Source organism: Terrapene carolina, unplaced genomic scaffold (genome assembly GCF_002925995.2).
Source record: "Terrapene carolina triunguis isolate 2854851 unplaced genomic scaffold, T_m_triunguis-2.0 Scaffold96, whole genome shotgun sequence".
Lineage (NCBI taxonomy): Eukaryota > Metazoa > Chordata > Testudines > Emydidae > Terrapene > Terrapene triunguis.
Window position 1 is genome coordinate 46320313 of NW_020664447.1, and position 25246 is coordinate 46345558.

At 40.0% G+C, this 25246-nt stretch overlaps 1 protein-coding gene across 1 annotated transcript in view; it reads left to right on the plus strand.

Moving 5' to 3' along the window:
- The window catches only part of FMN1 (formin 1), a 338092-nt gene that overhangs the window by 165830 nt on the left and 147016 nt on the right, over window positions 1–25246 (plus strand). Inside the window, exons 6-7 of the mRNA XM_026651453.2 lie at window positions 1740–2533; window positions 5827–5977. Of these exons, the coding sequence (XP_026507238.1) occupies window positions 1740–2533; window positions 5827–5977 (945 nt within the window). The remainder of the gene's footprint in view (window positions 1–1739; window positions 2534–5826; window positions 5978–25246) is intronic.

Here is a 25246-nt window from a genome sequence, read left to right on the forward strand (position 1 = left end):
GAAAAGGAGCATTTACTCAAAATCTGTCTTTTCGTTCACTTTTGACAGCACTTGATATATACCGGTAGTCAATTTAAGTGTCTCCCCTGTCAATCAATAATGTTCCTTTTTTATTTGTGTGAGCTTTTCACTAGTGACTGGGAGGGGAAGTGTTTTTGATGTTGTAGTTGTTTTTTGTTAAGCTCATCACTATCTGATTACTTTGCAGAGATGTTTGAATGATCACACATTTTGTATTTTTTATCACATTCATTACTATAATACAGGTGACTGCCTTAGAGTGTTTGTAACACTCTACATCCATTTAATTTCATAGCATAAAAACCAAAGTTTTGTGATATGAAAGTTTAGTTTTTCTTCATTGTTTAGATTTTTTTTTAATGCCTGTCATTTGTACTTTTCACAACAAAATCTCTTTAATACCCCTTTGGGTCCAAAGGATGATTTTACTAGCTGTAGGTTAAATTGCCTTTTGAAAAAATATGGCATTTTAAATTTTTAAATAAAAATTGTACACATGAAGGTGGGGGGTTTATGTTTGTAAAGAGAGCAATTGTTAGTGGGGAGTACTTTTAATACTCTAGTATTGTTTTTAAGAAAGAAGGAATTTTAAAATTTAAAAATTTTAAAAACTCCTGTAAAAAGTTTAGAAAAGGGGAGTTTTTTGAGAGGTTGTATAGTTCAAATTGTTCTCTAATTTCTCAGTATGTTAAGCATATACTGTGTATCTGTGAGAGCTAGCACTGAATACAATGCATGTGACATGAAATCTGAAGCCATTTAAACCAGATATTTCTAATTAAACATTGTAAATAGTATTAATTGAATAATTTTAATTTTTTAATATTAAAAAGTGTTGAATAATGTCCAAAAGTACAGTACTGATTTTAAGATAAAACCAGCAAAGAATAAAGCCAATAAACAAGCAAACAATGAACAAAAAATTAATATTAGTGAACATAAAAAGAAAACCAGCTGAAATGGATGTTAATGACAATGTATAGTCAATACAAATGGATGAAAGAGAAAAATTTAAAAAAGGCCAATTCAAAAGCACCAATTAAAAAAATGAAATGCAGAAAGGAATCAAAAGTTTTGTATATAGGCAAAGGATTTTTTTTTTTTAATGCAGCCAGGTAACACTCATTTACAGTTAGACTGAATTACTTGGATCCACATATCCTCCCGTGTTCTGGTGGAGGGAAGGTGAAAGGAGGTAATTTACTTCAGCCCTTGAAAGGTTGCAGGTTTCTTCCCTTTATACACCCTGCCAGCAATGCGAGAGAGCACATAGGGAAGGCGGAGCATTGGTGCTTTCCTTTCCCCACCCATTTGTTCCCTGGAAGGAGCACCTGGTATTCAGATGCTGTGCTCCCCCCGAACCTGGTTCCGGATACAAGAGTCTGAAAGCACTGATGCTGCTTAAGGCTGAGAGAGGGGGTCTTACGTGTTTGCAATAAGGCAAGTTACAATCTAGACCTTAGTTAGCAAACTGCATTTTTGATGTATTCTGAGTAATTATTTATGTGCTTTACACAGAAGTAAAATCCTTTACATTTCCTAAATTTAATTAAGTCTAGGAATTTTCATAGATGAACGAAAGAATTTTGGAACTCAGAAACCTGTAAAATTCTCCTCTCTTTTAGTATGCAGTATATCTGCCTAAAGTGTGTCACATCCTTATCTAATACCTAATTATACACAGTTTTTACATGGTGTTTTTTGTTGTTTTTCCACAGTCTCAGTTTGAACTCCAGATCTTTCATATTCGTGGAGAGCATGCTGTATCGAACACAAAGCTTGAGGAAACCATTGCAAATCTCAAGAATGAACTGGAAAACAAATTAAATAGAAGAAATGAGGAAGCAAAGGACGTCTGTGTATCCACTGAAGATGATAACCCACCAAAGACGTACAGAAATGTATATATACAAACTGACAGAGAAACCTTCATAAAGCCTAGTAAAGAGGAAAATATACCAGTGAAGAATAACCAAATGGTACCTAAAAAGCTTAATATTTCTTCTTTAAATCATAGTATTTCTGCCCCAAATGACAATAAGGAACCATGTCACTGTACACAGATTTCAGAAAGTCTCGCATCTTGTGAACAGAAACCAATGTTAGCATCTCTACCACCACCACCACCACCACCACCTCTTCCTGAACTTTCACTACCAGCTTTAGTTCCTCCACCACCTCCCTTGTTACCAGATTTGGCATCCACTCTATTGACATCCCAGTTTGGATCTGGGCCACTGCCACTTCCTTCAGGTTGTGGGAATCTTCCACCGCCGCCACTGCCGCCGCCACCACCACCACCACTCCCAGGTTTTGGGCCTCCTGGTCCACCTCCCCTGCCTGGCTCTGGGCCACCTCTACCGGGAAATGGGCCTCCTCCTCCACCGCCACCTCCTGGGTTCTTTTTCAATAGCACTCTGTCTTCAAACCAAGGTCCTCGAAAGCCTGCCATTGAACCTAACTGTCCCATGAAGCCTTTGTACTGGACTAGGATACAAATCAAAGATAGCAGGTAAAAAGTTATTTTATTTGGATTTATAGATATAATTTATGTATCGTGAGGATGAGCATGTACAGCGTTGTTGTTGTTGTTTTTAAAGACAACAAAGAAGAGTTAAAGATAGAGCCCCCCCGCCCCCAAAAAAACAGGAATATGAAAGGAAAAAAAGTTTTTTAAAAAAATCAGAAGATAGGCCAAGCTTTAAAAAGCACAACAATAGATAATAAGCAATGGCTTTTAAAATGGAAAACTATAACTAAAATTTGTAAAAGTTTAAAAGTAATAGGTCATAGGCAAGATTGACAAATATAGCAAATAGGCACAGGGCAAAATAAAAAGCAGAGGATGTGTATTCAATATCGCTTCAAAGAGTTTGTCTATTATTGCTTGCCTGTCTTGTCATTTTAGATTGCAGGATCTTTAGGGCAGGGAGTGTGTTGTCCTCTTTGGTCCCAATCCTGCAACTAGTTATCTATGTTTAACTTCTGTGAATAGTTCTGTGGGAGTCCAAGGGAGTACGGTTAAGTATATGCATAATTGTTTGAAGGATCTCTGGGCTGCCAACTGGCCTGGGAGTCTGGAAGCCCTGGGGCAGTCCACATAGGACTGCAATTCCAAGGCAATCTGCCTGGTGAGACTGACCTCTCAGATTCTGGAAGCCTGGGGTTCCTAGTAGCCTGCCAGGTGGTTGTCAAAAGTTCATCAAACCTGACATGTTTCCATGAAAAATTTTAGGTTTGATGAATTGGCATTTTCCTCACCAGCTCTGCTTACAGCATCACTCAGTGAAAAGACAGAGAGACATAGACACTTCTGCTTTTCAGAGTTCATTTTCTGAAGATTTCTTTCAAGTTCTGCTATGTTCTCTGACATTTCTTGTGGTTAATTACAGTAGCAAAGAACTCAAAGTGACTTAGCTAAAAGGAGGATTCCCTTCTGATTCGGAGCAAAGTATTTCTAGCTCAACCAGAAGTTGCAGGAATTAAGGTGAAATTATATGGCTGTGTCATACAGTAGGTGAAATTAGATGATCCCTGTGGTTCCTTCTGGCCTTAAAAATCTATGCATCTATGATTTTGGAACAGGCGTGTAGGCATATCAGTGCAGTAGCACAGACAGGATACTCTCTAATCTTTGATTTATACATTAAAATAAAAGGTTTATTTCTGAAGTACATTTTAGACAAAAATATATTTACTTTTAAAAAATATTTTGGTTTTATTAATTTTAAAATCATATGAATGATCTTTAGTCTTTAAGGTGCCACCAGACTCCTCGTTTTTGTGGATACAGACTAACACGGCTACCCTTCTGATGAATGATCTGTTACAGTAAAATGAACATCTGATTAGGTTGTTAAAATGTGCTTAAATCTGAAAGTATTTTATTTATTTAAACCTTGTTGAGTTTATTCTGATGAAAGCGTCATTTCATTTTTTTGGTGAGGCCTCTGAGGGAATCAGTAATTCTACAATTTTATTTCCAGTATAACACAAATAATATAATTTGGGATCATCAGTGTGAAACATCAGGTAGAAAAATGAAGTGTTTAATAAAAAGTCAGTTCACTTTACAGTGAAAAGGATTTCTAACATAAAGGGAACAAAATATTTTGGAATGGGGAGTTTCATATTTTTTGGACTACAGTCCCAAAATTAAACGTACATATTCGGCATTGTGTAGAGTGTGTGTGCTGAGAAATAGATGTTAGTGCCTTTGTGATCATCTAGTCTAACCTTCTCCATGCACAGGCCATAGAACCTCATCCAGTGATTTCTGCATCAAGCCCATAACTTCTGTTTGAGCTACACTATATCTTTTAGAAAGATATCCAGTCTTGATATCCAATTACAAAAGTACTGGCAGTCCCACTGGAAAGAGGGTAAATGAATCACAAATGGATAGAAAATAATTATTTGCATTCTTTTAGCTTATTCCTTCCTCCCCTCCCCCCCTCTCCAGATATATATTAAATTCTGTTACATATTGCACCTAATCAGAGTAATCATTTGATGACAGCAGCCATGTGCATATTTACGCAGTTTCCCCCCCCCCACCACCACTGCAATTCCACCTCATTTCATGACTGTTAATAATACCATTGCCTGTTAGTGACACCTGCTGGAAGAAATAGACTCAGAATTTCAAGCTTATCAATAGAAGTTAAGAATAGTCTGAGGATAATTTTATCCCACTTCCTTCCTTCCTTCCTTCCTTCCTTAAGTGCGCTTTGTGTTTGATTTCCCAAACTTTGGATAAAGCCAGGAGAGTTGTACTCACACATCTCTATGTTTAAACACTAATGAGGGTGAGTTCTGCATGCACCAAGTCATTCTTGGAAGATGCGTGAAAGCAAAACTACCTTCCCTCTTTAAAACTTACAGTGTATTAAGGGATTCAGAATGCTAGTAGACCCCCATTCCAGTTCCTCAAACTCGTAGTAATAGTGAATAGAAAGCACATAGCCATTTTCATTTCATCTGAAGTGAACTGAATCTCACTGATAAGATAAATAACACAAAACTTTTCCCTTGAGGTTCAGAAAAGTTCGGCCAAATATTTTTATTACTTTTCATTTGCATAGTGCATTCCCTTGTTCTAAGCAGATGAGCCAGAATAACACAAGGCTGCTGTTGCAATATTTCCATCCATATAAGGGTATGTCTACACAGCATCTGGGAACATGCTTCCCAGCACAGGTAGACAGACACATGCTAGCTTTGCTTGACCTGATGTGCTAAAAATAGCAGTGTAGCTGGGGGTATCATAGGCAGTGACTTGGGCTAACTGCCCAAGTACATAGCCAGGGGGACCAGGAAGGTTTGTACTCAGGTGTCTAGCCTGAGCTACTGCCTATGCTACCCCAGCTATACTTTTATTTTTACCATGGAAGCTTAAATAGAGTTAGCACACATCTGTCTACCCAAGCTGTCAAACACCCTCCCCAATGCAGTGTTGACATACTCTAACTGAAATGAGAATTCTCTTGAAAGCCTGTTTTCACAAGGTATTATCCTGATCTTTGATTGGTGACCCAACATTCTAGTGCAGTACAAATAATAAATAGTAATTTTTGATAACCAGTAGGCTTGAATAATTTAGATAAGTACTTAAATGTTGTAGTACTTTTTAGTGCTGCCTTCTGCAATTTCTTTTGACACTACCCAGTCTAGTAAACAAAAGAGGAAAAGTTATTTGTCTGCTGGCTGTACTCAGTTGCTGTTCTGGTTTTAAAATCTAACGAGGAAAATATATTTTTGTAAAATATTTGTTGTGAAATTTTAATTTTATTTATTTGTTTTTAGCAAAACATCTATACCAACTTTATGGGACTCATTAGAAGAACCTGGCATAGTTGATACTAGTGAATTTGAATATTTATTTTCCAAAGATGCAGTTCAGGAAAAAAGAAAACGCTTATCAGAGTCTTATGAAAAGAAAACAAAGGCCAAAAAGGTATACATTTTTTTCATAATTACATTCTCTTTATTGAGTGTGTTCATGTTTCTATGTTTTAAAAAAACAGTGATTTACATTCTGTTTGATAGAAACTGCCAACAAAACGTGAATAAATGAAAACAAGAATTGTTATTATGTTAGTGTATAATAGATGGATTTTCTGTTTTGTTTATAAGTGAATTGTCAAACCACTGTGCACCATCTACACATTGCTGTTTTTACAAAGGACCACTTGCATTTCTTCGTCCTAACATCTTTGTGCATATTTAAAATAAAAGTTCAAAAACAAAGTATTGAAAGAAGATGTAACTTTGGTGAAAATGTGAGGCATAAAAGAATGAGCATGCTTCACATCACAGAAATGTTTAAGAGTCCATACCAACAATAATATTAAGACCCTTTTTTTGTTTTTACTGAAAAATTCCCAGGTTTTAGAAATGCTATTATTTGGTTCTTACTGATTTGCATGCAAATTTTGGACCACCTAGATACATAGAAATATTGATTGTTACAAAAAATCCAACACGTTACATTAGATATTAATTAGATGTTAATCATAATTTAGTCTAAGTGTAAATGTGAGGCTGTCTATTAAAATAAGGCAATGTAGTGGAAGATATACATACATACACTCTCTCTCTCCTGTGTGTGCATATGTGTACATACTGTTAATGTACAGTTCATTAAATAAACCACAGCATTAAACTGCTTTTATTTTTAATACTTTTACTTTTCTCTATTTGTTGCTTTTTTCTGTCCTTCCATATCCCAATATTAACCCCAATATTTACCCAGAAAACTATAAAGTTAATTTTTTCACTGATTTTTCACCTTTTTTAAAATTTTTATTACAAACACTGACATGTTCCCAGGAAATTTTAAACAAAATAAAAACTGAAAATGAATGGCCTTGAGCATTGTGTATGTGTAGGTGTACACTTCAAATATATTTACAATTTAAAGCAAAATATTTTAAATCATTTCTTCTATTTATTTGCTATGCAGGGCTTGATGTTCTCTTTGAAAAAAGTTAATAATGCTACTTCATTTTGTTCTTTGTTTCATCCCAATCTTCCATTATTTTCTCTTTGCTTGGTCTCATGTGCATGCTCCTCTGCCATTTTGGTTGCATTATCAGGACCAGTTTTAGGGGCAAGCAAGGAAGCGGTACCACTGTGGGACTTGGCCATTTTTTGTTTGGGTTTTTTCCCTCTCCACTGATTGGCTGCCTGTGAGGGTTGTTTCTTTCTTTATTCTGGGGGTTTTTTTGTTTTTGTTTTGTTTTGCACCAACACACCAAAAACATTTTCCAGCCTGGCAGGCAAAATGCCTAGGGCTGGCCGCACCCATTATCCTCCACACACTTCTTGCCTGGTCCCCTGAACATTCCTCTTATACTAATTACTTTGGCTCCTCTCCTGATGGTAGTTCTTGCTGTTGGCTGGCAGCTCCAATCCTACTGATTGTTGCAGTCCCTGAGTTCCTGTTTCCTTTCCTACTGTTATATAGCAGTAGCCATTAGTGAGGGCACCTAGGATGGCTCTGCCTCATTTTCGGTTACTTTGGTTGCCCAGCCTTTTCTCTGCAAGTAGGAGCCAGCAATAAGTGATCTGCTATTTCCCTATGGGCAACCAGCAACATCTCTGTAGACAATCAGTGGTCTATGGGCCACAATTAGCGAACAGTGTGTGTAGAGTCAAGCCTTCTTGATTCTGGGCCATAAAGGTGTAGGTTTAATTCTCAAATTAGAAGCCAGGCTCTATACCAGGGGTCGGCAACCTATGGCACGCGTGCCAAAGACGGCACGCGAGCCGATTTTTAATGGCACGCTGCGGCAGCCGCTGGCCCCGCTCAGCCCACTGCCAAACCCCGGCAGCGGGCTGAGTGGGGCCGATGGCCAGGACCCTGGCAGGCAGCAGCGCGCCATTAAAAATCCTGCCCGGCCCAGCTCGCTCTTCTCCGCCCCCCCCCGCCTACCGCTGTCTCTGGCGGGGGAAGGGCGCAGAAGCAAGCTTGGTCCTGCTGGCTGCTGCTGTAGGGCAGGTTCCGCTGGCAGCCAAGCTTCCCCCTCCCAGTGCAGAGAGAGAGGAAGAGAATGGGCCAGAACCAGGGAGAAGGTAGGTACCCACTCTATGTGGGCAGGGCCGGGACCCCAGACCGGCAGCAGGCTGAGCGGGGCCGTCAGCCGGGACCCTGGCTGGTAGGAGCCAGCGGACGGAACCCCAGACTGGCAGCAGGCTGAGCCGCTCAGCCTGCTGCTGGTCTGGGGTGCCGGCCCCGCTCAGTCCGCTGCTGGTCTGGGGTTCTGGCTGCCGGCCCCTTGCCAGTCGGGGTCCCGGCCACAGGCCCCACTCAGCCCGCTGCCGGCCTAGGTGAACAGAACCCCAGGCCGGCAGTGGGCTGAGCAGGCCGGCGGCGTAAGATCAGCATTTTAATTTAATTTTAAATGAAGCTTTTTAAACATTTTGAAAACCTTGTTTATTTTACACATAACAGTAGTTTAGTTATATAATATATAGACTTATAGAGCGAGACCTTCTAAAAAACATTACAATGTATTACTGGCACGCAAAACCTTAAATTAAAGTGAATAAATGAAGACTCGGCACACCACTTCTGAAAGGTTGCCGACCCCTGCTCTATACAGTCTATTTTGCTCTTGATTAGAGTATACATAGACATACAAATTATAAGTAATTGTGTTTTAAAGCAAAATAGCTGAATAGGTATTTGCTTTTTCATCCTTAGCTAGCTATCCAAATTCAGGTTTATGTTTAATCTTGGAAGATTTAATGTCATTGCAAGCATAAGGTCTGCAGCCATGTGAGCTGTTCAAGGGATCTTACAAAAGAATGATAAAAAATCCATGCCGCTTGTATTTATCCTAAAAGGCCCAGTACAGTTAAAGTGACAGTGCCACTAGACACTTTCAGATATATTCACAGTTGCCATATTATCTTATTTGTTACCCACACTTTAAAAAATGGACACAGAAATATGATCTTAAAGTAAAATTAGGAGCCTGACAAAGAAGAAAGAGTGTTAGTCCATGAAGTGATTGACATTGTTTTGTTACTGCAGAAGTCTCATAACAATACATTATTATATATTATATGACATAAGCTCAGTTGAGTTTCCCTGATTTGAGCCACAAGAGGGCACCTTGGATATAATCTTTGCCTTTATCATACATAATTAGAAAAACAAAGAAGTCTGACAACCTCCAGATATTTTAAAACTTTTTGATCAGAAATTATTTGTCTTAACACAGTAATTAATCTAATTATAAATAGCACTTAACATTTATAAAACTCCAAATAATGTGTTAATAGAGAGGAAGATTGGTTTTGTGATCTATATAAATGCATTTTAAGGATATTAAACTATTTGGGTTTTTACATGTTTACTATTATTATTTAACCTGGACACACCTGTTCATATAAGAAAAATTCTTCCTATCATATTTTACTTTATAAATCTTTAGAGTATGAATGGTGTTCAGTACTCAGTTTTAGAAGTAAATCCAATTAGTACAATAATGCAAATTCCTGATACCCACTTTCTAAATTTGCTTTTGAATAGTCAAAGATTGAAAGGAGAGATTTATTCTACATTTCACTGAATTTGATCCATAAGAAAACATTTTACTATCTAGTTGGAAAATATAGACTTTAAAAGTCTCTTGAACATAATGCTATGAACACAGGCTTTTATGAAGAAATTAGACAAATTTTTTACATTTATTTGTATTTCCTACTCCAACTCATACATGTAAAATCCCTAAATTTCAGGTATGCTGGACCAAAATACGGAGAGCATTAGTCTTCTGTTCTGAAGAGCAAATACATATTCCTGTTCACTTCCTCACCTACCCCTTTTGGTAAAACAAAAACTGAATCCTAATTTGTTATGGCTAATACAGTAGTTCTTTGCTGTATTTTTTTTCTTTACTCTTTGTCCAGAACCTAATTTCTAGTAGGATTACATACATACAATATAGGTGGCAAATAATATGGTGCCCACCTTTTGTGGGAAACCTTATCTATTTTTTCACACACTATATGGTCCCTTGTTTATCTGGATGTATGAATGATTCTTCATTTGCATTTCAATGTAGTACAACTTCAACTTTTATTTTTAAAAATATGGAATAGGGGTTACTGAGATTACTGAAACAAGTAGAGTGTAAAAGTATAGATAAATAGACATGAAAAACTAGAGTGAAAATATGAAAAAAAACCTCACTTGAGGAAGCAGATAAGAGATGAACTTTGGAAGTCACCCACCAGAATAAAAAAGTCAAAACTAGGGCTGTCAAGCAATTAAAAAATGTAAATGCGATTAATCGTGCTATTAAAAAAATTAATCGTGATTAATCACGTGATTAATTGCACTGTTAATAATAGAATCCCATTTATTTAAGTATTTTTGTATGTTTACTACATTTTCAAATGTATCGATTTCAGTTATAACACAGAATATAAAGTGCACAGTGCTCATTTTATATTTATTTTTTATTACAAGTATTTGCACTGTAAAAAAAAAACCCAAAAGAAATTTTTCAATTCACCTAATACAAGTACTGTAGTGCAATCTTTGTCGTGAAAGTGCAACTTACAAATGTAGATTTTTTTTTTGTTACATAACTACACTCAAAAACAAAACAATGTAAAACTTCAGAGCCTGCAAGTCCACCCAGTCCTATTTCTTGTTCAGCCAATCGCTCAGACAAACAAGTTTATTTACATTTGCAGGAGATAATGCTGCCCGGTTCTTGTTCACAATGTCACCTGAAAGTGAGAACAGGTGTTTTCATGGCACTCTGTAACTGACGTCACAAGATATTTACATGCCAGATGCTCTAAAGATTCATATGTCCCTTCATGCTTCAGGCACCATTCCATAGGACATGTGTCCATGCTGATGACGAGTTATGCTCGATAACTATCCAAAGCAGTGTGGACCGACACATGCTCATTTTCATCATCTGAGTCAGATGCCACCAGCAGAAGGTTAATTTTCTTTTTTGGTGGTTCGGGTTCTGTAGTTTCCGCATCAGAGTGTTGCTCTTTTAAGACTTCTGAAAGCATACTCCATACCTCGTCCTTCTCAGATTTTGGAAGGCACGTCAGATTCTTAAACCTTGAGTCGAGAGATGTAGCTATCTTTAGAAATCTCAGATTGGTACCTTCTTTGCGTTTTGTCAAATCTGCAGTGAAAGTGTTCTTAAAATGAACATGTTCTGAGTCCTCATCCGAGACTACTATAACATGAAATATATGGCAGAATGCAGGTAAAACACAGCAGGAGACATACAATTCTCCCCCAAGGAGTTCAGCCACAAATTTAATTAACACATTTTTTTAATGAGCGTCATCAGCATGGAAGCATGTCCTCTGGAATGGTGGCTGAAGCATGAAGGGGCATACGAATGTTTAGCATATCGGGCATGTAAATACCTTGCAATGCCGGCTACAAAAGTCCCATGCGAACGCCTGTTCTCACTTTCTGGTGACATTGTAAATAAGAAGTGGGCAGCATTATCTCCCATAAATGTAAACAAACTTGTTTGTCTTAGTGAATGGCTGAATGAGAAGTAGGTCTGAGTGGACTAGTAGGCGCTAAAGTTTTGCATTGGTTTGTTTTTGAGTGCAGTTATGTAACAAAAAAAATCTACATTTGTAAATTGCACTTTCACAATAAAGAGATTGCACTACAGTACTTGTAAAAGGTGAATTTAAAAATTGTTTCTTTCGTTTATCATTTTTACAGCGCAAATGTTTGTAATAAAAAATAATATAAAGTGAACAGTGTACACTTTGTATTCTGTGATGTAATTGAAATCAATATATTTGAAAATGTAGAAAAACATCCTAAAATATTTAATACATTTCAATTGGTATTCTAGTGTTTAACAGTGTGATTAAAACTGTGATTAATCGTGATTAATTTTTTTGAGTTAATCGTGTGAGTTAACTGTGATTAATTGACAGCCCTAGTAAAAATACATATTTTGATTCCCAGATCACATATTTGGGGCTCTACCGAATTCATGGCCATGAAAAACGCATCATAGATTGTGAAATCCCCCTGTGAAACAGGGTCTTTTGTGTGCTTTTATCCTATACGGTACAGATTTCATGGGGGAGACCAGCGTTTCTCAAATTGGGGGGTCCTGGCCCAAAAAGGGAGCTGCAGTGGGTCACAAGGTTATCTTAGGGGAGACATGGTATTGCCTAGCCTTCCTTCTGCACTGACCTCAGAGCTGGGCAGGAACCCAGCTCTGAAGGCAGCACCTCACCAGCAGCTGTGCAGAAGTAAGGGTGGCAATACCATATCATTACAGTCTTTCTTCTGCGCTGCTGCTGGCATCGGCTCTGCCTTCAGAGCTGGGCTCCCAGCCAGCAGCCACCGCTCTCCAGCTGCTCAGATCTGAAGGCAGTGCTGCCGTCAGCAGCAGCGCAGAAGTAAGGGTAGCAGTACTGCAACCGCCCCTACAATAACCTTGCAACTCTCCCACAGCTCCTTTTTGAGTCAGGACCCCTACAATTACAACACCATGAAATTTCAAATTTAGATAGCTGAAATCATGAAATTTACAATTTTTAAAATCCCATGACCATGAAATTGACAAAATGGACGGTGAATTTGGTAGCGCCCTACCCATATCCAGCCATTTACGCTGCTATAATGTTACGGGTGCCTATATGACCATATATGTGATTTGAAAAAACTGTGCCCACAGGATTGTTAAATTGCTTCAGAGTAATGCAGTGTTTTAATACAGTGGAAATGTAGTTATTTGGCACTACTGTGTACTGCTTAATTGGCTAGAAAAACAGGCCTTAGGCTAGTCTAACCATAAATGACCTACATTTAGTTGTAGACGTGTGAGTGAAAATGAAAATATTTACCGTATATAGTCGAGCATAAGCCGGTTCATTTATAAGCCGACCCCCCCCTCCCCCGATGGGTAAGTAAAAATGGGAAATTTTTATGACACGTTCATAAGCCGACCCTATAATTCAGGGGTTAGTAAACTTTGGCTCCCGGGTCATCAGGATAAGCCGCTGGTGGGCCGAGATGGTTTGTTTACCTCGAGTGTCCGCAGGCACGGAGGTAAACCTAAGTAAACAAAGTGTCCCGGTGCACCAGCTGCTTACCCTGACGGGCCGGGACAGCAACTGGTGGGGAAATATTTTTGGGGGGGGGGAAAGCTGGGGCTCAGGAGAGTTAGCCCTGTGACCATCCCCCACATCACCCCACCCCTAGCCTAGGACCCCCACACTCTCCCCATCCCATCCCTTCCCATCCTTATCTGGGGAGGGCCAGGGGAAGATGTCTCTGGACTGGCTGGAGCTGCTCCAGCAGGCTGGGCAGCGTGGCCGCAGCCTGCTCTGGCGGGTCAGACTGGGCGGCGCGGCCGCAGCCTGCTCTGGGGAGTGGGGCCAAGCGGCACGGCTGCAGCTGCTTTGGAGGCTGGGGGGAGAGCAGTGTGGCCAGAAGCGGAGAGACTCTGGCCCCGCCTCTTCCCTTCTGGCTCTGCTGGCTGTGCTGCTTCTCCTTGCTCCCTCTGTTTGGGGGAGGGGCTGTGTCCCACCTCTCCCTCTCTATACTCGTTCATAGGCCAACCCCCATCTCTGGTGCTTCCCTTTTTTATTAAAAAAATTCGGCTTATGAACGAGTATATATGGTAGTTTGATTTATTCATGCTAGCTGTTTTCAGTGATTTGGGCCTAAAACTATGATATACTGTAATTTATATTCATTATTGTTATGCCCAATACATACAGTGAAACCCCGTGATAATTGGGGTCCAAAAAATTCTATTGCAGTAAATGGGGCGTCGCTTTATAGCGGGATTATGAAAATTTACCATTTCAAGATGGTCAGTTTAAGTCTTGTAAAAAAAGCAACGGTTATCCCAGCCTGTTTTAAACACAAAAGTAGTAATTTAATTACATGTATATGAAAGAAACATGTGAAATCGACTATACTAATCATTGCGCAGAGTGCAAAATGACTCCATAATTTTAAATTTCATCACTTCTTAAAAAAGCTATCTAGCATGGTCTGCTTATTTGCCGTGGACTGTTGGCTTCTAGCAAAGTCAAGAATGCTTCTGAGTTGGAGGATTTTGACGCTGTCCACGTCTGGAGTTTCCAGCCACCTCCAACTTGCTTCTAGGTGCTTTACTGCCTCGGATACTTTTGGTGGGGGAATTGAGGTGCCATCGTCGTTGTCGTCATTAGCGCCACTGGTTTCGGACTCTGGTGGTGCAGCTTCATTCTTCCCGCTGACATTTGCAACAATTTCGTCATCTGAGATGTGTTCATATATGGGGCAGATGTCATCTGCTGAAAACCAGTTGAGGATATCATGATGACTGTGCTCATATTCTCTGAGTGCTTCTTCAGCTAAACGTACGTCGTCTTCAATGAATCTTGTAAATTCAGGCTCGTTGTCATTACCATCATCGTGTGTAGTTGGACCAAGACCCTTTATCCAGCATCGTTCAATGCAATGTGCAGAGATAGCATCCCAGGCTTTCCCGCCGAGGTGACAGACTTCTTTCAAGGTGAGTGATGCCAGTGATGTGTCGACGGAGGAGTTGTTATCCACTACCATCCACTTGATCGTTTCGCAACGATAGTTTTGCTTAAGTACCGATATGATGCCTTGGTCCAGTGGCTGAATTTCTGACATAGTGTTCTTCGGGAGATAAGAGACTTTAATCTTGCTGTCATGACTGACAAGATTTTCCATTGGGGGGGTGGGCACGGCAATTATCCAGCAGGAGGAGATCTTTTCCCTCCGGCTTGAGTTTTCGCAAATGAGCCCGAATGGCTGGCACGAAAGTCTTATGGAACCAGTCTTCAAATATGGAGCTATTCATCCATGCATCCTTGCTGTTGGTGTATTCAAAGAGAAGGGCCTTCATATTAACATGATGAAAATATCTGGGAGACCTTGCTTTTCCGATCATCAGAAGTCTGACTTTGTGGCTGGCAGACTTTCTTGACGCAAAACAAGAGAGTGACTTGGTTCTTCCTCTGCTTAAAGCCTTCTCGTTTGTGACTATCAGTCCTGGTTGCGAGGGTGCGATCGGGTAACATTTTAAAGCATAAACCAGTCTCCTCGCAGTTGTAAACTTGATCAGCTGTGTAGCAACCTTCCTCCAGCAACTTTTTAAGCTCAATTGGGTAGGAATCAGAAGGATTCCTTATCAGCTGAGCGGATTTCCCCAGACACAAGAACTTGACTTATAGTGTGCCTTTTCTTGAATCTGTCCAGCCAGCCATTACTTGCCTTAAATTTGGATTCATTTCCATGGATAAGGCGATCAAATTTCTCTGCTTGAGCTTTCAGAATAGGGCCAGAAATGGGAACTCCTTCTGAGCGAGCCTGGACAAACCATTGGTACAAGGCTGAATCTAGGCTTTCGTCATTAGCAAACTTGACCTTTTTATGCTGTAAACCAGATTCCTCTTCAAGAATGCAGGGTAGGCTACGGAGCTTTTCTTCTTCTTTTTTCCACCCTCGCAGAGTGGACTCGCTAATTCCTAGATCTCTAGCAAGCTGAGTTTGTTGTTTGCCCTTCCTTAGTTGATCCAGGGCGTACAATTTCTCTTGGGCAGAAAATGACATGCGTTTGCGAACTGGCGTATCCATAATGGTAAAATATTTTTTTAAATATAGGAAATGAATAACAAGTTCATAGGCAAACACCATACACTTGTACAACCCAAGAACTAAGTGCAATGGGCCTGCAATGGCCACGAGTCACTTTATCCTATAAGACCGGAAGAACGCGGTTTATTTATAAATGTCGTAAAAAAAGTATTCCGGCAAAACATGAACAGTATTACGGCCTTAAAGGGGAGCCAACTTATGATTGCATTATATCCAAATTCGCATTATCGTGGGGCGCGTTATTGCGAGGTTTGACTGTATTGCTAGTCATATTCATGTTGTCCAAATACTACTGCACACAGTGCAGAAGAGACCATTATGATCATCTAGTCTGATTTCTTGCGTAACATAGGCCATATAAATTTACACCGTAATTCCTGCATTGAGCCCAGTAACTTGTGGTGGAATTACAGTGTATCTTTTGGGGGGGGAAATTCCTTGTATATGTACATGCAATTTTCAAAACACCTTATCAGTAATACAAAACTTCTTATCAATTAATCACTTTTAAAATACAAAAAAAAAAAAAAGATTTTAGAAGTTAACTGAAATCCTAGAACTAAAGCTTTTCTTATGTAAGGTTCCATGAGTTTCTGATAAATGGCTAGTTACCAGGCCACAGTACCACTTGAAAATCTTACAGACAGTTTGATCCCCTTGTATATTCTTGTGTTTTTCATTGTCTCTCTGAAATCCCAAATGTCTGCTGGCTAGCTCCAATGGATCAATCACGGTGGGCTCCTTGCAATCCAACAGGGAGTTATTTTACTTAACAACAGTGTGGTGTGTTACTTGATGGTAATGGAAGGTTTATTGTGGATTTATGTAGAACTATTAGTTCTTCTTTTTTCATTCCCTTTCCCACCCTCCCAAGACGCCAGGCCCCTTTATAAAATAACCCACCAGTCATATGTATCTAGTCAAACATTTACCTCCTGCTTGTCTCAGTGCATGCTTTACTAGTCTGGACTTGAGAATCCCACAGTATCATAGAGTACAGCACCTAATATTCTGGTTAAAAATAAACTTTTATACAGACTTCAGGAAAGATTGATTCTGAGTCTTCACTGCAGAAGCTGATGAGTTGATCTCAAAGATGTTTTCATCTTTTTAATTGATTCCTTGTGTTACCTCCGTAATTCTTTTTTCAAGTGCTCATGAACAATAAAATCATCTAGAACAAGATGCATTGTTGCTAGGGCTGTGGATTACAGGGTGGTGTGTGTTTTGTGTTTGGAGTATTTAGAAGATTATTTTAAATGCATAATTAACATGTAATTTAAGTAAAAATTTTAAATGTTCAGAATTGTATGATTGATTGGAGACCTCTGTGAAGAGAAAGAAGATCCAGAATAAGAAAAAGGGGGAATTTGTAGGTTTTTCAGTGATGTTATTTAATTGATTCAGGTACAAGTAGATATGGATAGTTATTGATGAATTTACAGATTAAATTGGCCTTGATTTTTTGCAAAAACAATAGCAAACCAGTAGAACTGGTAAAAAAAAAATCTTGAAACATTTTTCAATTTAAAATACCATTTTGACTGAAACTGAAAACATTTTAGCAAAAAAAGTCAGTCTAAAGTTTTTTTTTTATTTAAAATATTGAATTTTTTGAAATTTTTTGAACATTTATTTTGTTTGTTTCTCAAAAGCCAAAGCCATTCATTTAGCTCCCTTCCATGTATGTTTTATGAAACAGTCTTTAATGATATGATCACATGTTATTCTTCCCACCTTGTTCTGGGAATGAATCAGAGTTGTGTAGTGAAGAGAGCAGTTATCTGTAGGACCTCTGCCTCTTTTGTTGCAAAAGTTGGAAGATGTGTAATGAATGAGATGGGAGAGAGGAGACAGTCTCATTGTTAAGACAGTTGAATGTCACCCTAAAGAACTGGATTCTATCTCTTCCTCTGCCACAGAGTTCCTGTGTAATGCTGGGCAAGTCAGTTAAACCAAACTTCTTTGAGTGCTGGTCTCTGTGGTTATTCACTATGGGCGCATATGTGCCCTCCATGCGCCTGGGACTGGAAATTATTCTATGGCAAGGTCCATTGTTCCATGCCTCCTTATGCTTCCATCTGATAGCATAAAACATGTCATGGACTGACCACCCCACCCCCAGTTCCTTTTCCAAAACGTCCGCTTCTCCCCTTCCTCTGGCACTGCCAGAGACTCCGTGCCCGGAATGGATGCAGCCAGAGACTGTACAAAGAAGACATTGATGGTACCAGGAGCTCACAGTGTCCTGAATCTGTGCCTGGATAGACCACCCACCAATGCCCTAGCCTCATAAGGACATAAGGGATCATTCTCCCCCTGCTCTGATAGTACTGCCTATACACAGACCTTCCACCTCTAAAACAGGACAGACAGTCCTGACAAAGCCCAGGAGACTCGGCAGTTCATCTAAGGCTGGTCCTCCGTGTGCTGTCTTGGGGGACTTGGCTATCTATTTGGACCTGGAATCCCTGATTTTTGCAGAATCCCACTCTTGTGGGAGGTCCCACTCTGTCGACCCAACAGTTGCTGGTACGGGAGCCTAGCTGGGAACTGGAGGCTCAACTTCAGTCTCTTTCCCACCCACCTGCTCCTACCTTTTATCTGATATAATCAGATCCCACAGTACCCTGGTCCCATGGATAGAACATGAGGAAGCCTATTCATCAGACAAACACAAGCCAGTGCTGATGGTCACTCCAATTACAATTATCAGTCCAGACTGGCCTTTCAGATCCACTCAATCTCCCTTTCCTCATCAGCAGCAGTTCTGGCCCGGAGACCAATGGTAGCCAACATGGGGGCCATCTCCATTTCCCTCCATTGCATTGACCTTATTGGAGCCCCAGGGTTAATACTTCTGGGCAGTTGAGTTATGAGGACCCTGAGTTCTACTCCCCAAAATGGTCATCACTGAGTGAAGAAGCACAGGCCTGGTCTACACTTGGGGAGCGGGGGAATGGACCTAAGATACGCAAGTTCAGCTACGAGAATAGCGTAGCTGAAGTCGACATATCTTAGGTCAACTTACCTCGCGGTGCGGGGTCAACTGCTGCCACTCCCCCGTCAACTCCGCTTCCGCCTCTTGCTGCAGTGGAGTACAGGAGTCGATGGCAGAGTGATCGGGGATCGATTTATCGTGTCTACACTAGATGGATAGTAGATAGTGTAGACATACCCACAGTCTCATCAGGAGCAGTTGATGAAGGAATATCAACTAGCATTGATGAATCCACCAGCAATACTCTCCTCACCCTTTCCAGATGAGGCAGTATCACTGTCTTCTCCCTCATCACCAGACAATTTTCAGAATTGAAGACATTCTCCAGATTCCTAAGGAGACTGTCCAGAATTCCACCCTCAAGGTTCTAGACATACTCCAGGCTTTGGCTCGATCTAAAGTGGTACTCCTGATTAATGCGGCCATCATGGAACCTGCCAGATTGGTCTAGTGAACACCTGTGTCCTGTGCCCTGACCCCAAAGAGGGCTGAGAAACATTTATTTGTTCCCCTCCAGGGCAGCATAATTTTTATGTTCCCACCTTAACCCCATTTCCCTGGTGGTTCAGGTGGGTACAGAACAAAGTCTGCTACATCAGCGCAACTTCACCCCACCAAACAGAGATGCTAAGGGACTTAGACCCCTTTGGAAGGAAGCTGGGTTTTTTTTAGCTAGCTTGGCACTGCAGATAGCAAACTACCATCCTTTAATGTCCAAGTGTAACTTTTTCAATTACTGAAAGCTATCAGAATTCGTGAACAAGCTCTGTCATGAATGCAGATCTCAGTTCCAGGACATCCAGGATGAGGAAAAGCCAGTTGCATGAACTTCCCTCTAGGCATCTCTTGATGCAGCTGACACAACAGCATTCTTCATGGCTGCCTCAATAGTCATAAATAAATATATGGAGATATACCTATCTCATAGAGCTGGAAGGGACCTTGAAAGGTCAAGTCCAGTGCCCTGCCTTCACTAGCAGGACCAAGTACTGTCCCTGACTTTTTTTTTGTGTGTGTGCCCCAGATCCCTAAATGGCCCCCTCAAGGATTGAACTCACAACTCTGGGTTTAGCAGGCCAATGCTCAAACCACTGAGCTATCCCTCCCCCCTACAGTCTCTGTAGGATACTCCATCCACTTCACTTCTCTTCCAGCCGCCATCCCCTCTACCCTGCCCCTCTTCAGGGACTGCTCTCATGAGAACCAGATATGACAGGAAATAGACTCTCTTTTACTCTTGAGTACTATACAATCGGTTCCCATGCATCACAGAGGGAAAGTGTTTTATTCCAGGTATTTCCTGGTTCCAAAAAAAAAATAACAGTGGTTGGAGACTCATCCTAAATTTAAGGCTACTCAACATCTTTGTGAAGGCACAAAAATTCAGAACAGTGACACCTGCAGCAATAATTCTGATACTAGCCCAAGGGGATTGGTTCTCAGCCCTCAACCTTCAGGATGCATATTTCCATATAGCAATTCACCCATCCGACAAAAGATTCCTACGTTTTACTGTCTGTCAGGACCATTTTCAGAATAGGTGATTATAAGTAGTAAGCATCGAGATCAAGTTGGTTATCTAAGAAATAAAATAAATTCGGAGTCTGAGTTCTATAAACTAACCAGGATTTGAATCAAGCCATGTCTCACACTAATAGACGGTACAAACAGGTCACAGAACTTCAATACACAGGCTGGAACTCTCCACCAGCCCAGGACCACCCTCCCCAGTTCAAAATCTTTGTCCTCCTGATGTGTTTCGAGGTGTTGAGTTGTCGGGAAGTGAGGCCAAGTCATGATGTTACTTTCCCTCTTTATTGTTTCTTTCAGCTTGCTGGAAAGATGTATGCTTGTGAAGTGGAGGTCTACTTTGTCTACTTGCTCTTTCTGAGAAGTTTTCTGGGATGGTCATTGGGAATGTGGATACACTTTAATGGGCCATCAGCGCATCTGGCTAATCCGTGGTTGTATCTGATAGGCTGGTTGTGGCTGTTCCCAACTTCACAACATATTTCAGTAACACACACATAGCAAATCTTCATAACTTCAGATACAATGATATCACATATAATCCAACAGGATATTAATGTTCACCAGATCAAGACTTTCAAAATGATACCTCACAAGGCATACTTTGTACAAAACATATCATAATTATATGACAAGGGTGAATATGGGGGTTCAAGGGTGATGCTTTGAGCTACAGAGTGCCACACTAACCTTACAGGGATGTTGTGAATATAAATTAATTAATGTTTGGGATGCACTCAGATACCATAGTGAGGAGTACCATAGAAAAGCCTATGAGGAAATTAATAGTTCTGTCTTCAAAGCAGGATTTGAATAGTGTACAGTAAATAAGGCATGAGGCCACATACTGAATAACAAGGAGAAACCAATACAGTAACTCCTCACTTAACATTGTAGTTATGTTCCTGAAAAATGCGACTTTAAGCGAAACGATGTTAAGCGAATCCAATTTCCCCATGAGAATTAATGTAAATGAGGGGGTTAGGTTCCAGGGAAATTTTTTTCACCAGACAAAAGACTATATTATATAATGTTCACAGACACAGTATAAGTTTTAAACAAACAATTTAATACCGGTACACAGTGATGATGATTGTGAAGCTTGGTTGAGGTGGAGGAGTCAGAGGGTGGGATATTTCCCTTACTGCTAAATGATGAACTAGCAATTGGCTGAGCCCTCAAGGGTTAACTCTCTCACTCTACAAGGCAGCAGGAATGGAGGGAGATATGCGCATTTCCCCTTTAAGTACACTGCCTTGTTAATTAGATCAGCTTGCTGAGACTGCAGCTGCTGCAAGCTCCCTCCGTCCTGAGCCCTGGTGTGTCCCCCCTGCTCTATGGGAGATGGGGTACACGGGGTGCAGGAGCAGGGGGTAGGGAGACACCCTGACATTAGCCCTCCTTTTCCTTCCCTTCCCCCCCCCACACAGCAAGCAGGAGTCTCGGGGAGCAGCTCCAAGGCAGAGGGCAGGAGCAGCACGTGGCAGTGGGGAGAGGGACAGCTGCAATTGCTAGCCTGCTGGGCCGCTAGCTGCTGCACAGGGAACTCAGGGAAGCGGGGAGCTGATTGATAGGGGGGCTGCCAGTCCACCCTGGTTCCAAGCCCCCACCAGCTAGCTGCAATGGGCTGCTCTTCCTGCAAGCAGTAGACAAAGCAGGCGGCTGCCAAACGACGTTAGAAGGGAGCATTACACAACTTTAAACAAGCATGTTCCCTAATTGATCAGCAACGTAACAACTAAACAACGTTAACTGGGATGACTTTAAGTGAGGAGTTACTGTATATTGAATAGTTGCCCATTATGTGAGCACTGTCCATTCTGTGCACTGAATGAGTCAAGGTTCCTGTGGAACAATAGTATGTGCTCATGTAATTAAAGACTATCATATTGCATATGCCCAAGGAGGCACTTCCTAACTTTTGAGTGCTTGACTTTGCAACCATAATAAGGTACTTTTAACATCATTTTTGTGTAATTAGATACAAAACAGTATGTAATATCTATATAGAATACACCTTAAAATGCATTGTTTATAACTTCAGCAAGGCAGTTCTGATTTGTTAAATTTACTGATAATGTATGGGTTGAAAGGAAGAAAAGTACTTGAAGTCACACTCTTCATCTGAAAGATCCTGAACTTTGGTGCATTGGGAGGTAGGATTTTACATCCTAATCCAGATCCAAAGTCCTCAGCTTTGTCACACTGTAAATGCTTGGACAAAAATCAAGAAGTTGGGAAGTTTGGGATAAGTATTTGGATCTAAACATTTTCTCCCAGCTCATACCTAGTTTGAAGATATGTTAAGTATTTTAGAAGTGTTTGTATAATTCAAAAGGATGTGGTGTTTTTGATAAGCATGTCTTGTGAGTCAAAGATAAGGTTGTTGGGGGGAGATAAAGTGAATGTATTCACTGTAAGGGTTCTACAATCTTAAAGTAAAATATTCAAAATCATCTAGGTCCCACTTTCAAAAGGGACTTAGGATCCTAAGTGTCATTGAAAATTGGTGGGATTTAACCTCGGAAATGGTTAAATCAGATTTGAAAAAGGAATTTGGGTATTTTTGAAAATTTTACCGTTTATCAACATTGCCTTCTCTGATTGTTTCCATATTTTGTAAGGCTTAACGTTTAGTTATAACATTCTTTGCATGTAGCTTTTGTAGCCATTCTCTATTACCTATCTCTGTTAATATTATGTTGACACAGTTATTTGTCTGGAAATTTTATTATTTTTAAAAGAAATATTAGGTTATACTGAAAGTATAAAAAGACTTCAGCCATAATGTTTGGTGTGTAGACAAGTTTTTGCACTATGAACAGGTTCCGCACATAAACTTTTAAGTGCATAAGTGTTTATGCACTGAAAAGAATTGAGTATATAAAAGTTAATGTCTATAATACTGAAAAGACTTCAACTGTAATTTAAAAAAAACACCAATTTCCGCTGAATTTTAATGGTATTTGAACCCTATCTTCTTTAGGTTCCTTTGGAAATTCTAGACTTCATAGATATATGCCAGGCTTACAACTCCTCAGAGATATCTGCCACACCTGCAATCTCCCAAAATGCTCTTATAGGACTAGCAAGCCTTGCATAGACTCTTTCATATGTTGGATTTAAGCACCTAAAACTTTATATACTGCAAGATCCTAGTTCTCCCCTCACACCAAACTGTCATTGGCCTTTGTCTGCCTCTTAACAGACCTAATCCATGCAGTTTGCAAACTGATACATTGCTTTGAAGCCACCCCACCCCCCACCTTGTGGGAGTTGCACAGCCCAGACTTGTTGCCCTATACTTGATTTCAGCTGTAAAGTCAGAGGGAAGCTAGAAGGAAGATAGAACTAGGAAACTGATTTTGAGATGCAATAAAAAATAGGCTCAGCAAGCATCAAACTACAATGCCATGTCGCCTGAAAGAGACGTGTTTTAGAAGACAAGTGCTTCAGTGTAATGTACAGTGTATGCATTCTTTATAGCTTAACGTTACTAAGGCTAGATATATTTTAAAGTATGTGTTTGTCTTCCCTATATTTCTGAGGATTTACCAGGAAGATAGTCATCCTTATAGAAGCTAGTATTTTCTATACTAGTTCAAGGAACAGTATGGCAGGAAGTACCTGATGCCACTGTTCCTTCATCTTACAAAGAAAATGGGTAAATGTCAGGTAATTTGTGTCACGTGTATGATCTAAATGAAGGTCCATCAATCATCTTTGGTCCCTCAGTGCAATGATTATCATATCAAAGACACAGAATGACAGTGAGGATAACAACTTTCTGTTGTCTATTATCGATAACTGGCTTCAAGTAATTATTAACATATGTTCTCATTTAACATGTGTCAATATTTTGAATGAAGAGCATTATTTAAGTTTAAAGGATATATCTGTCAGCAAATTTTTTATCTATTAAATGAGAAATTATGATTACTTCATTTTGTGGTTCTGCAAGAAAGGCAGATATTGCAGAAATAGTTGTCTGCTTCACAGGTTTGAAACACAAGGGTCATCTTCAACTTTCTACATAGAGGTAATAAACAGTGTTTGAGCAGAAGAATTCTGGTGAATGTTCCTCCCAGCCACTCTTCCTTTCTCTCCATCCATTGTACAGTGGGGAGAAGAGTGCATTCCTTTGGTTACCACCAAGTTATACACTCAGGTAGGTTGTAGGATATACCCTTTAGCATAGATTGGAACCGTTAATTTTTGGTACTTTTACAAATTTGATAATAGAGCAATGGAGATAAATGCATATCCATCTCATTCCTCATCTACTATGAAGAAAAGTTCTGTGTAGCTCAAAAGCTTTTCTCTTTTACCAACAGAAGTTGGTCCAATAAAAGATATTACCCCACCCACCTCTCTATACTATATCAAGCAAGTACCATGTCTATTGCTTGTCTATTTAAAGTGTGTTTTTAAAAGAATAACAGGAGATTTTCCCCTATTGTGTTTAATTTAAAGTTAAATGCCTCCTGAAGCACTTAAAAATATAGATCAAAATATAAAAACAAAATGGCTTCTCATAATTTTGATTGAAATGTATTATTCAAATAGGGATAAATCCTGCCTTACTTTGAGCAGAGGGAGAAGAGATTGTGGCTGATGCTTTATATCCTACAGAAATCCCATGAGCACATATGGGGGGGAGGGGTTTGATGGCATTGTGGAGTATACTTAGCTGTAACTCTGAGCTGGGTTTCAGTAGGCTCCTAACAAATGCTTGGGGATAATTGCAATATACAAGCTAAATGACTGGGTATGAGTGTTGGACATTGTGATCTGCAGGACAGCATGTTAGCGATAGTTTCTCCCAACACATTTGAGTGTCATGGAAAGAACCTGTCCACCAGTATAGGGAAGGACTTCGCCTTTAATTGCTTAAGTAAACTTAATCTTTGCAAAAAGAACAGGAGTACTTGTGGCACCTTAGAGACTAACAAATTTATTTGAGCAATAGCCCACAAAAGCTCAAATAAATTTGTTAGTCTCTAAGGTGCCACAAGTACTCCTGTTCTTTTTGTGGATACAGA